The 17,966-nt window shown below is 39.4% G+C and overlaps 1 protein-coding gene across 1 annotated transcript in view; it reads left to right on the forward strand.

The window, feature by feature from the left end:
* Positions 1-17,966, forward strand: part of LOC124789991 — a 68,385-nt gene that overhangs the window by 34,273 nt on the left and 16,146 nt on the right. Inside the window, exons 4-5 of the mRNA XM_047257532.1 lie at positions 4,885-5,007; positions 5,100-5,222. Of these exons, the coding sequence (XP_047113488.1) occupies positions 4,885-5,007; positions 5,100-5,222 (246 nt within the window). The remainder of the gene's footprint in view (positions 1-4,884; positions 5,008-5,099; positions 5,223-17,966) is intronic.

Here is a 17,966-nt window from a genome sequence, read left to right on the forward strand (position 1 = left end):
CAAGTATATGTGAATGTTCTTATGTTTAAAAAAGGAGTTTGTGATTACTAAGCCCATACTGGCACAGAAATCCAAGAGTTGTTTCCCATTCCTGTTGGCCTCCATATCCTCTCCAAATTTACCCATAACCTTTTCATACCCTTTTGTTCGATTTCCAATCCTGGCATTAAAATCACCCATGAGCAGAACACTGTCCTTGTCCTTTACTCTAACAACTACATCACTGAGTGCGTCATAAAAACTATCCATCTTATTTTGATCTGTCCCTTCACAATGTGAATATACTGACACAATCCTAATTTTCTTGCTAGACACTGTCAAATCTATCCACATCAGTCATTCATTTACATACCTTAATGCAACTATGCTGGGTTCCATTTCTTTCCTGATGTACAGCCCTACACCCCATTGTGCTATTCCTGCTTTGACTCCTGACAGGTAGACCTTGTATTCTCCCACTTCCTCTTCTTTCTCACCCCTTACCCGAATGTCACTAACAGCTAAAACGTCCAACCCCATCTTACTTACAGCCTCTGCCAGCTCCACCTTCTTCCCAGAGTAGCCCCCATTGATATTAATAGCTCCCCATCTTGTTACCATTCGTTTGCTGAGTTGTATCTTAGGAGTCCCTGGTTTGTCAATTAAAGGTGGGACTCCGTCACCTCCAAAGGTCCGAGACATTTTGCTCTGATTGTTGCCAGCATCATATTTAAAATACTAGGGATGCAGGTTCAGGGTGTATACGACCCGGGACAACCAGGAGATTCGGGAAAAACCCGGGAATTTTTTCATCCCGGAGAAAACCGGGAAAAACCCGGCATATTTTTAGAATTCCGGGAATTTTTCATTGTTTTAGTTTTCAGTTAAATTTTTGTAATTGTGACTGGTAAGAACCGATGCTCTAACAAAGGATATTACTGTATCCCGCTACTGCAGAATAATACTTCAACAATAAAAAACAAAGAAGAGAAAAAAACGAAAATAACTTAAATTGCAAAGGGAATGCGCCATATACAGCAACGACTCACAGTGCTCATGCAAGCGTCCGCCAACAGCAAAATGTGTCAAAGGATTTTATATTAGATTCGTTTTAGCAATTAGCAGCTCATGCGCATTCGCAGTTGAGTCGTGTTTGAGTAGTAGATTCTCCGGCTTCTGGCTACAGGAATGTGGCAGTTGGCTGTGCAAGCAGTCGCAGCTAGATGCAATCGGGAGAAAGGGGCGCCAAATTCATATTCTTGAGGAAAAAACTTGTTTCACAAAGCGCCTAGCATCCAGCGCAATTTTGTCTATCAATTATTCATATGGTTTTGAAACGCTTCCCTGTTGGTTTTTGAACATTTTTTAACACATTTTAAGTTGATTTCTGACTGAATCAAAAGTTGACCTTTGAAAGCATGCATAGTGTACGTGATGTTTCTGTCAGGAGAATACTCGTCGCATCTAGAAATAAACTTTCCGCAGACAAAAGGGGACGGGGCTATACGAGCTGAGGGAGAAAAGCCGAACGGATGAATGCCAATCGCTGTCTGATTATGTGGTTGATTGGGTTTGCGAATGATCAGCATTGTTATAATTACTAGCGAAATCCATAGATTCAGACTACCAGGATGGAAATAAACGACTGATAGGGATAACAGGTGAGAAAGATTACGTATTATCTTCTCGGTGTATCCAAGAAAATGAAATTTTGACAGAAAATTTTTGGCCAGATCGCTACACTAGTAAGGACCAGTAGTACAGTCCCTGGCTAGCAGCTGCGTAAGTTCTATTCTGGAAGTAATGCAGAAAACGTGTAGTTTGAACACTTAAGAACGCCTAACCTGAAAATAATCGCGGGATAACTAAACCTGTGATTCTGGCAGGGTTAGTGAAGTTAATCGGCGAACAAATTTTGACAATGGCAGCAATAGCTACAGAATTGGCGATGACAAGATTATTAGAATGAGGAAGGAGAAGAAACGGGGACATCACAAAAATTATGGAAGAATAAGACGATTCTAAATTTATATAAAAATTTCGTAATACTACTTTTCGATCTGATGCTTGAGAAGCTGGTGCATATGAATGAAATGTGAAACTATTTCCTGACAAAGCTTTTTGCTTGTAGCGGGCCTAATAGGCATTTGTTATTGGTACTTCATGGATTATATTCTGTCGTGTTATAATAATGGCCATTTGTGCCAAAACAGGCTCATTTATTTGGTGTGTTACAAAACTGCTACCATATTAGAAAGGCCTATGATGTTTTATCTAGTAGACAGTGACAAAATAGACAAAATCAGATCGAGAAACTACATCAGTCTTTGATTTAACACCTTTTTCAGTCTTAGATAACGACATTTCGATTTTTCATGTAGCAAAACGTTTGACGAACTTTGATGAGGTAATAGATTCATTCGCAGAAAGGAAACCACACAGTGTAAAGCTGTAGTAAGATTAGAGAGAAAAAAATGCTAGGAGCTAAGGTTTGATGAAATGTGTAATTTCTTGCAATATATTATATTTAATTTTATGCCACACAAAACAGCAAGTTATTAACTAATAGGCAATAAAGAGTTCAATTTTCTGAAGAGTTTTTGTTCTCTCGATTACAAATAATCCTGTCCGCTATTAATTGCGAGATTTTTTTTAAAGAGGGGCAGGCTGTCAAACGCGTCGACTGGGTGAAGGAGAGGCACCACAGGACATTTTAATTTCCACTCTCCTGAATATAGTTTGGACGTGCGGTAGAAAAATGCTTTATGAAGAGGTGTGGCACTGCACTTTGGCATACTTAAGAGCAAATAATATGTCTTACATTTCCTCGAATACACATGTTTTATGTTTCAGACTTTTCGGAAATATGTGTGCTACAAGATGAACATATTTTGAAAATTCGATTTTTTTTTAGTATTGACCCGGTTCGCTAATGTCGTAGATCCAGGGCTGATGCGCAGAGCAGTCTGAGTTATAGTGGGCAGTCTCCACATGACCTGTATTTACATTTAGTGATTTTGCGGTTTTCCCTTCGTTTACTCTCATGTCAAATGAAAACAAAACGGATATCTGTGGCCGGGAGCTATCAAGTGAAATAAAACACGTTCACATAATTAGGGAAGACTAAAATATATCATTAGTTTCAGATTTTATTTTATTTCCACCTTTCTGACAGTCAAGCATTAATCGCCTTGCGGAACAATGAAGTTATTTTTGTCTGTTTGCTAAAGAACTTTGACTTTTGTTAACCTTTTCCGCAGAGGCATTCAATGTATTTGAAATGAAATGTTTAATTCCACAGTACTGACTAGTTTCAACGGTTCGCTGCATTTCAAGCGCACGTTTTCATTTTCTAGCACGTATGGCATTAAGAACCGAACATGATATAATACAGTACTGGTGCTCCAAGAAAATTTACAGCCCCAAAACCATACTGAAAAGCTTAATATCAGCTCGAGGTCTACTTCATTGAGAATATGGACATATGAATGTGCACTTTTTAAGTATGCACTTTAAATGGGCACATTTTAATATGGTTCACAAAATTCCGATACTCTTGCAGTATCCTCTGATGTCTTGTTTCTTTTATGACATAATGTATAATCTTTCAATCTTTTATACGTACGTACATACGGGCTTCGTACATCATGATACCTACCCAAGCCTGTTATCTGCACTCTCTCTGCAACTGCTGAAACAAACCTATTTCTAACAGGTCGCGGGAAAGTATTGCGAATAGTGGTTTGAAAAGCGTTACTTTCAAAGTAAATATCATTTTACGTAAGTTGAACTATGTGCAAGAATGTACCATGAATTTATTAAATCTCATTTAAAAATCTGCTCTTTGATGACGAGTCATTTAGAAAAATTTCGAACCCTAAAGATCAGACTTTTATGTCATTATTAAAATTTTACTGGCACATTTGTGTGATATATCTTAAAGTGTAACACGCGCAAAAAAGATCAACAGTATATGCGAAAGCTTAGCTTCTCTTGCAGCTTGAGAACAATATTATATGTGAAAGCTTTTCTTTTCTTGTAGCAACACTATGTATATTAATTTAAACTATTAACTTTCCCTGTTTGTGTGTTCGTGCTACTTAACTGTGATGTTGCTGTTGGCTGACTACATCACATGTCCTATGCTCTGAATATCCGCTGTTATCGGTTGGCGAGATCACGTGACATGAGGTACGAACGGCTTACAAAAGCGCTTCGAAGTTTAGTTTTCTAAAGTGCCGGGAAATTGTACGCCCATGTATAAAACCATAACCATTCAAAGGATTGATAAGGGAAAATATACTGTCACCCAGGAGAAAGTGTATTTTTAACCGGGAAATCTGGGAAAAATCCGGGAATTTTGTTTCCTTGTCCACGTATACACCCTGAGGTTGCTAGCCTTAATTGTCCCAGGTCCCATTGAGTTTTACCCCTAACGGTTGAGGGACTAACCAGTGCATTTGGTAGTCTTTGCCGTCTGAGCACAAAGGTGACCACGAAACAGAATATGTCCGAGATGCCCAGCCTTATTCCAAAGTAACTGGTATCCCGACTGTCAGGACCAGTTACTTGGCCACTCATACGTTGCCCGTGGTTCATGAACTAGGACATTACAACAGGAACCCACACCATGAACCACGCATATCAAATGTTTGTAAAAAAAAAAGAAAAGAAAAGAAAAAAAACTGTACAATTTTTAATTCTTGTGCAATAAATAATTGGACTTTATGTGCACACTGTATATAGTAATGCGTGCTGTTGTTAAAGATGATGTCTGAGAACTGAATAACATTCCAGTAATTTTCCGATTCAGTGTTTGTTGGATTGAATTTGCTGTCTATCTTCACAAAATTGCACTTAACATGTATGATAATGTATAGCATCTCTGTGTGATATGTTGGACAGAAAGCCCAGAGAAGGGAAAAGAAAAGGATAATCCAGAACAAGGACACGAAAATGCCATAAGTGGAAAGAAAATAAGGAGAGATGACTCCCTCGATTACTGCAAGACAACAAGTAAAAACAAAGGTAAAAGTTTAATCTTCTACATTTTAGAGTTTACATATCTGACTATAACACTTGACTTAATGTATAGCTTTTCTGTATGACATGTTGGACAGAAAGCCCACAGAACGCAAAAGAAAAGGATAACCTGGAACAAAAACACCAAAATGCCAAAAGTGGAAAGAAAATAAGAAGAGATGACTTCCTTGATCACTGCAAGGAAACAAGTAAAAACGAAGGTAAAACTTTAATCTTCTACATTTTAGAGTTTTACGTGTCTGACAGCTCCTACCATAGCTGGTGGTGGTAGCAGTAGCAGTCATGTCATGTGTAGTTGAGGTGTGTGTGTGTGTGTGTGTGTGTGTGTGTGTGTGTGTGTGTGTGTGTGTGTTTCATCCTTGCTGAAAAAGTCTTTGGCCAAAAGCTATTAATGTATAATAGTCTCGTTGTTGTGCCTCTCTGCAACTCAGCGAGTCATCTCTGTGGTAAGTAACTGTCCATCCTTTTCCTAATAGTGTTAACTTAGTATACAGCTGTATTCCAAATGATGGACTCAGTTTCAAAACTTCATATTTATTAAAGTACAAATCCAAAATGAACAAGCCTTAGACCAATGAAAAGAGGAATCAATTTAATAATTTGTATGTAATTAGTTTTTAATAATTATTTAATAATTCGAAATGTTTTAAATGTTCAGTTTAGCCACTGTTGGCTGCACGGCATCAATGTGGTAGCCAAACTCGTTCCACATACGTGAAAGTGTATCTGCTGTTACTGAGTGCACAGCAGTGATTCAGTTCCGCAGATTGTTCAGGGTGGTTGGTATAGCCAGGATGTAAACAGCTTCCTTCAACTAACCCCCATAAGAAATAGTCGCAGGGTGTGAGATCAGGAGATCTCGGTGGCCAGAAATGCAGAGCCAGGTCCTCATGTCCCCTGCGATTGATGTAGTGCTGAGGAAGGGAGTCATTCAAAAAGCCTCGTACATCATGGTGCCAATGGGGCGGAGTTCCATCCTGTTGGAACATTAAGTTTTGGAAATCTTCCATAACTTGAGGAAACAGTCATTATTCCAACATGTCCAGGTACGTGATTTCCGTTACAGTTCTTTCTGCAAAGACAAATAGTCCTTAAATCTTTGTATGGGATATGGCACAGAACACGTTGATCTTCGGTGAGTCTCTTTTGTGTTGTAATGGCGAATGTGGATTTTCCAAACCTCATGTGCGACCATTGTGTCTGTTGATTTTTTCACTAAGGTGGAGCGTCACTTCATTGCTAAAACTTACACGCTGTAGAAATGCGTCATCCTCCATCTTTGTTAGCACATGAACACAAATTGGGGTTGAGAACCTGCATAATATGTAATCAATAGAGCTTGTACAGCAAATGCTGTCTCAGAACTTTCCATATAGTTGGTTGGGGTATTCCAAGTTCTCGACTGGCTCTGTTGGTAGACTTAATGGGACTGCACACAAAACTTTCTTGAATCTGTCGGACATAATCCTCTGACACAGACGGTCGGCCTGTGCTTTTTCCGTTGCATACACCCCCAGTCTGTTTAAATTGTTTAAACCAATGGCTAATGCCTTTGTGAGTTAGTGATTGAATACCAAATTTGGTACAAAATGCCCACCGCACTACAATTTGCGACTCACTTTTCGCAAACTCAAGAATGCAGAAAACCCTGTGCTCCACAGTTGCCATCTCACTCACAACTGTCAGTGAAACAGAATGATGGCCCTATTGCTGTGTGAACCCTACCAGCCGCTTCTGAAACCGTTGCTGTTGCCCACCAAAAACTTTGAAACTTCCTCTTTTCATTGGTATAAAGCTTGTTCATTTTGGATTTGTACTTCAGTATATACGAATTTTTGAAAGTGGGCCCATCATTTAGAATAATCTTGTACATTTCTGTAGGAGATGGTAAAAGCTAGTTAGGAGCCAGTGGCAGACTTACATGTTTTGTGCAGCAATGTTGTAAACGCTTGCCATGAGGTCTATGTCTACATGAGCTCTCTACAATTCACACTTAGTACCTGTGGAGTAGTAGTCTGAAGGTGGTTCGATGAACCCTCTGCTGGGCACATAAATGTTAATTGCAGAGAAATTGTAGACCTCATGGTGACCGTTGGCAACATTGCCGCACAGAACACTAAGTATTCCACTGTCTCCTATCTAGCTTTTTACCATTTCCTGCAAAAATGTATGTTGTTGTTGTGGTCTTCAGTCCTGAGACTGGTTTGATGCAGCTGTCCATGTTACTCTGTCGTGTGCAAGCTTCTTCATCTCCAAGTAGCTACTGCAAAGAAGGGAAAGCAGAAAGGTGGAAGGAGTATATAGAGGGTCTATACAGGGGCAATGTTCTTGAGGACAATATTATGGAAATGGAAGAGGAGGTAGATGAAGATGAAATGGGAGATATGATACTGCGTGAAGAGTTTGACAGAGCACTGAAAGACCTAAGTCAAAAGAAGGCTCCGGGAGTAGACAACATTCCATTGGAACTACTGACAGCCTTGGGAGAGCCAGTCCTGACAAAACTCTACCATCTGGTGAGCAAAATGTATGAGACCAGCGAAATACCCTCAGACTTCAAGAAGAATATAATAATTCCAATCCCAAAGAAAGCAGGTGTTGACAGATGTGAAAATTACCGAACTATCAGTTTAATAAGTCACAGCTGCAAAATACTAACATGAATTCTTTACAGATGAATGGAAAAACTGGTAGAAGCCGACCTTGGGGAAGATCAGTTTGGATTCCGTAGAAATGTTGGAACACATGAGGCAAACCTGACCCTACGACTTATCTTAGAAGAAATATTAAGGGAAGGCAAACCTACGTTTCTAGCATTTGTAGACTTAGAGAAAGCTTTTGACAATGCTGACTGGAATACTCTCTTTCAAATTCTGAAGGTGGCAGGGGTAAAATACAGGGAGCGAAAGGCTATTTACAATTTGTACAGAAAGCAGATGGCAGTTATAAGAGTCGAGGGACATGAAAGGGAAGCAGTGGTTGGGAGGGGAGTGAGACAGGGTTGCAGCCTCTCCCCGATGCTCTTCAATCTGTATATTGAGCAAGCAGTAAAGGAAACAAAAGAAAAATTCGGAGTAGGTATTAAAATTCATGGAGAAGAAATAAAAACTTTGAGGTTTGCCGATGACATTGTAATTCTGTCAGAGACAGCAAAGGACTTGGAAGAGCAGTTAAATGGAATGGACAGTGTCTTGAAAGGAGGATATAAGATGAACATCAACAAAAGCAAAACAAGGATAATGGAATGTAGTCTAATTAAGTCGGGTGATGCTGTGGGAATTAGATTAGGAAATGAGACACTTAAAGTAGTAAAGGAGTTTTGCTATTTGGGGAGCAAAACAACTGATGATGGTCGAAGTAGAGAGGATATAAAATGTAGACTGGCAATGGCAAGGAAAGATTTTCTGAAAAAGAGAAATTTGTCAACATCGAGTAAAAATTTAAGTGTCAGGAAGTCGTTTCTGAAAGTATTTGTATGGAGTGTAGCCATGTATGGAAGTGAAACATGGACGATAAATAGTTTAGACAAGAAGAGAATAGAAGCTTTCGAAATGTGGTGTCACAGAAGAATGCTGGAGATTAGATGGGTAGATCACATAACTAATGAGGAGGTATTGAATAGAATTGGGGAGAAGAGGAGTTTGTGGCACAACTTGACTAGAAGAAGGGATCGGTTGGTAGGACATGTTCTGAGGCATAAAGGGATCACCAATTTAGTACTAGAGGGCAGCGTGGAGTGTAAAAATAGTAGAGGGAGACCAAGAGATGAGTATACTGAGCAGATTCAGAAAGATGTCGGCTTCTACCAGTTTTTCTATTCGTCTGTAAAGAATTAGCATTAGTATTTTGCAGCTGTGACTTATTAAACTGATAGTTCGGTAATTTTCACATCTGTCAACACCTGCTTTCTTTGGGATTGGAATTATTATATTCTTCTTGAAGTCTGAGGGTATTTCGCTGATCTCATACATTTTGCTCACCAGATGGTAGAGTTTTGTCAGGACTGGCTCTCCCAAGGCTGTCAGTAGTTCCAATGGAATGTTGTCTACTCCCGGAGACTTGTTTTGACTTAGGTCTTTCAGTGCTCTGTCAAACTCTTCACGCAGTATCATATCTCCCATTTCATCTTCATCTACCTCCTCTTCCATTTCCATAATATTGTCCTCAAGAACATTGCCCCTGTATAGACCCTCTATATACTCCTTCCACCTTTCTGCTTTCCCTTCTTTGCTTAGAACTGGGTTTCCATCTGAGCTCTTGATATTCATACAAATGGCTCTCTTTTCTCCAAAGGTTTCTTTAATTTTCCTATAGGCAGTATCTATCTTACCCCTCGTGAGATAAGCCTCTACATCCTTACATTTGTCCTCTAGCCATCCTTGCTTAGCCATTTTGCACTTTCTGTCGATCTCATTTTTGAGACGTTTGTATACCTTTTTACTGCTTCACTTACTGCATTTTTATATTTTCTGCTTTCAGCAATTAAATTCAGTATCTCTTCTGCTACCCAAGGACTGTTACTAGCCCTCGGCTTTTAACCTACTTGATCCTCTGCTGCCTTCACTATTTCATTCCTCAAAGCTACCCATTCTTCTTCTACTGGATTTCTTTCCCCCATTCCTGTCAATTGTTCCCTTATGCTCTTCCTGAAACTCTGTACGACTTCTGGTTCTTTCAGTTTATCCAGGTCACATCTCCTTAAATTCCCGCCATTTTGCAGTTTCTTCAGTTTTAATCTACAGTTCATAATCAATAGATTGTTGTCAGAGTCTACATCTGCCCCTGGAAATGTCTTACAATTTAAAATCTGGTTCCTAAATCTATCTGAAACCTTTCAGTATCTCCAGGGTTCTTCCATGTATACAACCTTCTTTCATGATTTTTGAACCAAGTGTTAGCTATGATTAAGTTATGCTCTGTGCAAAATTCTACCAGGTGGCTTCCTCTTTCATTTCTTAGCCCCAATCCATATTCACCTACTACGTTTCCTTCTCTTCCTTTTCCTACTGTCGAATTCCAGTCACCCATGACTATTAAGTTTTCATCTCCCTTCACTATCTGAATTATTTCTTTTATCTCATCATACATTTCATCAATCTCTTCGTCATCTGCAGAGGTAGTTGGCATATAAACTTGTACTACTCTGGTAGGCGTGGGCTTTGTATCTATCTTGGCCACAATAATGCGTTCACTATGGTGTTTGTAGTAGCTTACCCGCACTTCTATTATTTTCTTCATTATTAAACCTATTTGATTACCTCTATTTGATTTTGTATTTATAACCCTGTATTCACCTGACCAAAAGTCTTGTTCCTCCTGCCACCGAACTTCACTAATTCCCACTATATCCAACTGTGGTGTGCGTACTGTAAGACCTTCGGTACACACACCATCAGATTATTTGACTTGTCGCTCTAACGAAGTAGGCGAGTGTCAGCAATATGTCTCGTGGTCTTATCGTGGCTTGTTTATCTTCTGCCGTTAGGTCAGAAGATAGAAATGCCACTTGCACGCTTAGAGTAGTAGATTGATGGTGACCAACTTTAAACAGAACTTGATTAATTTTCACACACATTTATTAAAATAATAAGAACATAAAATTACTTAACTTGATTCTGGATGCTATTTACAATTGACAATCTGAAGTTCCTTTGGTCTTGGTACGTTAATCTTATTCTCACATATCTCTGATACTTGACAAAGTGTCAATACATTTATCTTCATGGCTATGTACAGGAATATGATAATCTTATTAGGCACAGACTGAAACTTGACTATAGACTGGTACAGACTAATGCAGGCTGGTGCAGACTAATGCAGACTAACTAATCGGAGGTCTGTACACTCGTTATAATACCTCATGCGCTCAGGTATCACTGCGCGAGTGTGATCCGCGAGGAGAAAAGGTTCTACGTTAGCGGCAATCTCATTGGCTGCGTTACATATTGATACACGGATCGGCGGAAGCAGAATTTGGTCCGTCTCTAAGACAGCGCCATCTCGTAGTGTGGAGACGGACGAGCGCTGCGCCTGCGCTGTTGTGCTTAGCGGGGCGCGCTCTAGTGGGAAAGTTGTGTACGCGCTGACTACGCGGAACTATGTACACAACACTAACTTTAACCTATCCATTTCCCTTTTTAAATTTTCTAACCTACCTGCCCGATTAAGGGATCTGACATTCCACGCTCCGATCCGTAGAATGCCAGTTTTCTTTCTCCTGATAACGGCATCCTCGTGTGTAATCCCTGACCGGAGATCCGAATGGGTTTCTATATTACCTCCGGAATATTTTACCCAAGAAGACGCCATCATCATTTAATCATACAGTAAAGCTGCATGCCCTCGGGAAAAATTACGGCTGTAGTTTCCCCTTGCTTTCAGCCATTCACAGTACCACAACAGCAAGGCCGTTTTGGTTAGTGTTACAGGGCCAGATCAGTCAATCATCCAGATTGTTGCCCCTGCAACTACTGAAAAGGCTGCTGCCTCTCTTCAGGAACCACATGTTTGTCTGGCCTCTCAACAGATACCCTCCGTTGTGGTTGCACCTCCGGCACGGCTCTCTGTATCGTTGAGGCACGCAAGCCTCCCCACCAACGGCAAGGTCCATGGTTCCAGGGGGGGGGGGGGGGGGGCAAAAAATATATACTGTGCTAAAAAACTAATGTACACAGTGTAAAGTCCCATGGTTGCCAGCATGATAAAATTTGCTGCCTGCTCACCATTCCCTTTCCCACATTTGTCTTAGTTCTCAGCTAAGCTGGTGTTGCCGGTCCTCCTCCAATACCTTTGAATTCTTCAAAATAAATCTGCACATGATTACAGTTTCCAAAACTTCATCTGTAGAAGTAAGACGACTGCTATATTAGTCTACTACACAATCTTAAATCGTTGATCCTAGTAGAAATAGTTTATTCTGTATATGTAAGATAACCCTGTATTTTTCAATGACGAATTTGGGAAAAAATGACACCTTTATTATCAGGTAAATACTTGAATACATTGACATCTACATCCTTACTTTGCAAATCACTGAAAACACTGTATAGCACATGGTGGAGGGTATGTCCCATTTTATCAGTTATTCAAATTTCTTCCCATTCTGTTCACTTATGGAGCGTGGGAAGAATGATTGTTTGAATGTCTCTGTGCCTGCTGTAATCATTCTAATCTTGTCCTCATGATCACTTTGTGAGTGATATGTAGGGTGTTGTAGTATATTCATAGAATTGTTGTTTAAAGCCAGCTTTATATTTGTAGAATCGTCATTTAAAGCCAGTTTTTGAAACCTTCTTGGTAGACTCTCTTGAGATATTTTATGTCTGTCTTCAAGAGTCTATCAGTTCATTTTTTCAGCATCTTTGTAACACTTTCTCACAGGTCAGACAAACAGGAGACCATTTGCAAGGAATCTGCTTTGTAGTCTGATTGCAGTTCCTCAGTATTCTACCTATAAACTGAACTCTACTAGCTGTTTTACCCACATCTGAGCCTGTCTGATCATTCCATTTCATATCTCTACAAAGTGTTACACCTAGGCATTTGTATGAGTTGGTCAATTCCAACTGTGATTCATCGATATTATAGTCATAGATACGATTTTTTGCTTTGTAAAGTGCACAGTTTTACATTTCTGAACATTTACAGCAATTTGCCAATCTTTGCACCACTTCGACATCTTACCAAGATCTGACTGAATATTTAAGCAGCTTTTTTTAAACAGTACTTTATAGATTACTGTGTCATCTGCAAACAGTCTGAGGTTACTATTAACATTGTCCGCCAGATCATTAAGCCAACGGCCTTGCCGTAGTGGTAACACCGGTTCCCATCAGATCACCAAAGTTAAGTGCAGTTGGGCTGGGCTAGCACTTGGATAGGTGACCATGTGGGCTGCTGAGCGCTATTGGCAAATGGGGTGCACTCAGCCCTTATGAGACTTAACTGAGGAGCTGTTTGATTGAGATGTAGTGGCTCCAGTCTCATGAATTGACATACGGCCAGGAGGGCGGTGTTCTGACCACATGTCCCTCCATATTCGCATCGAGTGACGCCTGTGGGCTGAGGATAACATGGCGGCCTGTCGGTACCATTGGGCCTTCATGACCCGTTCGGGCGGAGCTTAGTTTTAGTCTTTTAGCAAGATAATTAACATACAACATGAACGGAAAGGGCCCCAAAACACTTTCCTGCAGCACACCGAAAGATACTTCTACAGCTGATGATGGCCCTCCATGCAAGATAACAAGCTGTGTCCCCCCTATCATAAAGTCCTCATCCAGTCATAAATTTTACTTTATACCCTATATGATTGAACTTTTGACGTAAGTGTAGGTGTGGTACTGAGTCAAATGCTTTTTGGAAATTGAGAAATATTGCATCTACTTGACTGCCTTGATCCAAAGCTTTCAGTATGTCATATGAGAACAGTACTAGTTGAATTTCACATGATTGGTGTTTTCAGAATCTATGCTGGTTGGCATTCATAAAGATGCTGAATTTTCCCAAACCAGAACTCAGCATATTAAAATACATTTTCTTTTACTGTTAAGTGAAGCACATAGTTGGTAGGACTTTGGACTTGTTACTAAGTTGCAATGGAAACCTTAACAGGCAAAAAGCCATATAAGAGTGGCAAATCATTGTTATTTTTTATCTGATGATAGCTAATTTATTAATATGTAATTAATTAATATATGATTAATTAATAATTTATAAATGATATATTTAAGTTTAAATTCAGGTTAGGCTTTCTCATGTTACCAGTGGAAATATTTTAACATACACCATAGTGACATGTGCTCAGTAAAGACTACCATTCTTGAAGTCAAGGAGGCACAACAAATGCAAGCCTGTTTTAGACATTCATAAATCCATAAATTCAGGTTCATCAGACATGCTAGCCTATATCTTGGTTGCATTTTTCATCAGATTTTTTGCATTCAATTATCAGCAGTTCATCTTTCCTTTCTTTAGATAATTTTAGTGTACATAAAATGCTGATTTCATTCTTTCTTCAGTAGCTATGTCAATTATTGAAGATGCTCTTCCTAAGATCCTTAATCACTCAGTGTGAGTTTGTTTCTAAGGGTCTGCAAAAATATTTGGCTACTTTTTATCAATAGTTTGCAGCCTGTAGCATCCTGGTCCCCTCTCCCATTCCAGTGCTTTGCTAGTTTTTTCTCTACAATTGATCTCTGGTGAAGTATATTAGAGAGTCAGTAGAAGTTACTATTTTGTTTTGTTGTTATCTATTGACAATGCAAATTTTTTATTGTGCTATAAACATAAACCACAATTAAATTGAAAGTTATGTAAAATGAAAGATACATAATATGTTTTAAAATATTTATGTTAATTTTTGTAGGGCATGACTTATTACATTATTCAAATCCTAAACCAAAGTGTTCTCAATGAGTATGCAATAATTTCATTTCAACTTTAGTGTGATGGGTCAGCTTGTAAACCATTTACAGTTGTAGTACAGTACAATGGAAATTCTTGGATGGACAAGTACGTAAAATACGGGAAAGGCAACAACTTACTCATAGAGGACTGATGTGCAGTGCATAGGAACACGTAATAGATAACAATTAACACTAGCCTTTGAACTCTTGCTCTTTTTCTTGTAGGAGTACCACATTCATACATACACAGACACTCAGACTTACACGTTCATAGCAGCAGTGAGCCTCAGTTGTGGCACAGTTGGCAGTCCAAATTGCAGTAAAGTAAAATTAATTTTAATATGTTCATGTTGAAATACCGTCCTGAAATTTTGGGCACACATTGATGATTCGTGTATTGTGAACATACATTTTTTCTTTCAGCATTGTAAAAAATTCCGATTTTGAAATATTTAGAGTTAAGAAGATATTTTACTTTGGGAAATTTAGCATTTTGATAAATATGCCCTAATAGCTCATCTTTTTAAAGATTATAAGAAACTGAATAAAATTAAATGAATTTGAGGTCCGTGAGTCAAAGACTTTTTGAGATACAGGCACATTACAATGTCAAAAGCAACAAAAATTACACAATTTTGGAGTAACCCTATTTTGATAAGCAGAATAAAATGACAAAAAACTGCAAAATTCTGAATAATTAAGGTTCAAATTTATTTTTTTATTTGTTGATTTCACAAAGAATAACACTTTTAAACTAATGGGCAGTTAATCCTCCTGTTAGCACCTGTTTTCTTTAGTGTTGGGGTGTGTTGGGATTAATAAATTCCTCTTCAATTCTGAGGATTGCCTGTGCCATATATTCCAAATGCCAGATGGAACAGTTTTGTCATTGTTCCAGAAAATTTCGGGAGAGCTACCGGATGATTGTAACTTCATGCCACAATATTTCGGTGCAAAGTCTTCTGGCCATCTTCAGGTGATACTGGCGAAAACACACTGAGCTCTGATATTTAAGGCTCCATCGGCACATCCGTGGTGGATTCACTTGGTGTTCCACGCACGCTACTTGAGCGTATTTGATTCTGCTGCGCCGTGCGCTCTCCATGGTGAAAACTCACCGCATCGATATCAATTCGATTGCTTCGTGCAGTTCTATCACAGAACTATGCTGGCTACGGAGGACTTGAAGTTTATCAATGATTGGATTCCATGCTGAATTCAATTGGAAACCGCCATCTTGATTAATAAGAGACTCACTGTCAGACAGTTGTATTTCCATGGAGTCAGTAATAATAGAACTCCAGAAGTTAGACATATGGACCACAGTTTTTGTCTAACTGTAATTCATTACATGACCAGTGGAAATACAGTGTTCGGTGATGGCAGACTTACAAAGCTGAAGGAGGCAAGTATGCTGCTGATGTTCTACAATGCGATCCTGCACAGTAAGTGTTATTTGCACTTTATAAGATTTGCCGCATTCACACGGAATCCTGTAAACACCTGCCTTGTGCAGCTCTAGGTCATCTTTGACAGATTCCAACATTGACAAAATTTTTGCAGGATATTGCTTTCACTTTGTATTTTCTTAGTATTCTGCCTATTTGTGCTGAAATAGTGCCAGTATATGGTAAATAGGCAGTCGTTTTAAAATTCTCTTCCTCTTCTTTTCTCTGTTGCTTACAGGTCTACAGCACTCTCTCCCCTTGCTGGGACGAATACCCATTCTTCAGAAATACAGTCTGCCGGTGCTCCAGTTCCGTTTGCAAACTATTGGTGTCAGAGATGACGTAGGCTCGGTGAATCATGGTTTTCAAAACACTGATCGTTTGTGCCGGATGATGGCAACTAGCGGCTTGCAAGTAAAGGTCTGTGTGAGTGGATTTCTATATACTGAATGACCAAGTGTGCCATACATCGCACCAAGACATCTAAAATCAGCAGACAATCTCTCCAACTCCATAGTAAATTTTATGTTTTTGTGTATGGAGTTCAGATGTTGTAGAAACTCCCACAGACAATCCAAACCATGAGGCCAAACTATAAAAGTATCGTCAATATATTGCCAGAATCAGAATACTGTTGATTTAAAAGTGGCTGAGGTGAGTACTCTCTCCTCAAAATCTTCCATAAGAAGATTGGCCATCAGGGGTGGCAAAGGACTCCCCATGGCGACACCATCTGATTGCTCATAAAACTTGTTGTTAAATAAAAATATGTAGAGGAGGGGGTGTGCTGAAACAGCACTGTAATATCAGCTCCAAACCTATTGCCAATGAGATGAAGTGAGACCACAAGAGGTACATTTGTAAAAAGAGAAACCACATCAAAACTGACCAACAAGTCATAAGTTTGCAGCTGCAATAACTTAAGTCTGCTGATGACATCACTAGAATTATTTACGTGATGATGTGGACACTTTCCTACCATTGGTTTGAGCAAAGACGCCAAGTACTTAGCTAAGTTGTAGATGGCTGCTCCAATATTACTACAATTGGACATAATGGTATGTTATCCTTGTGGATCTTCAGCAAACCATACAGCCTAGGTGGAACTTAACTATTTGGTTTCAATTTGTTAATTACCTCCTTGTTTTCTGCACCACTTGTGTAGTAAGATCCTTATCGATTTTACGATATATTGAGTCACTTAATAAAACATTGATCTTATTAATGTAGTCCTCCTGCAGTATTAAAACAGTAGCATTACCTTTGGCCGATTTAAGTACCACTGTATCCGGGCCTGCTCGCAAGTTCTGGAGGGCTGCCCTCAGCATAGGTGAGATGTTGCTCTTCGGCGGTGCAGCTCTTGTCAACACATGACAAAACTCTTGGTGCACTTCCTCAGCTTCAACTGTAGCAAGATGGCGCACAGCTTCTTCGATGGAACTGACAGAGTCCAGTAGTGGTGGAACAGGTGTAGGAGTAAAATTGAGACCTCTTGCTCAGACGTAGTCACGTCATCTGTAGGTTTCCCCGTCAAGTTAATAACGGATCATCTAGTAGGTACTTTGTCCAGCATCTGTATCAAAAGTCAGTTGAACTTGGCCATTTGTCTTATCGTAGCCTTGTCATGGCTCCAGTTTGCTTTAGCCCATGTCACACCATCCACTCAGTCCCAAAACAACACAGACAGTCTTGCTGCCAATTCTAAACGAAGATAATACATGTCCTTCGATGTGGACATGTATTGTGCCTTAAATACCAGAGCTCAGTGTGTATCACCTGAAGATAGCCAGAAGACTCTGCCCTGAAATATTGTGGCAGGAAGTTACAAACATCTGGCAGTTCTTTCAAAATTTTGTGGGACAATGTGTGTGCCAGGAAAGTTTTAAATCTCACAGTTTTGTCATTGTTTATTCTTTTAAGGATCTTAATAGTTTTGAGGAAAAGTCTACTCAAGGGGCCTTGTTTTGGCTTGTGTCTTTTCATGATTGCTCAAATTCTTCTAGCAGTATTAAATCCTCTAACTCATTTTTATCAACTTCCTCTTTGCTTCCATTCATTATCTTAAAGGTCTTTTGTTTTTTATGGTCCA

This window comes from Schistocerca piceifrons, chromosome 3 (assembly GCF_021461385.2).
Source record: "Schistocerca piceifrons isolate TAMUIC-IGC-003096 chromosome 3, iqSchPice1.1, whole genome shotgun sequence".
Taxonomy (NCBI): Eukaryota; Metazoa; Arthropoda; class Insecta; order Orthoptera; family Acrididae; genus Schistocerca; species Schistocerca piceifrons.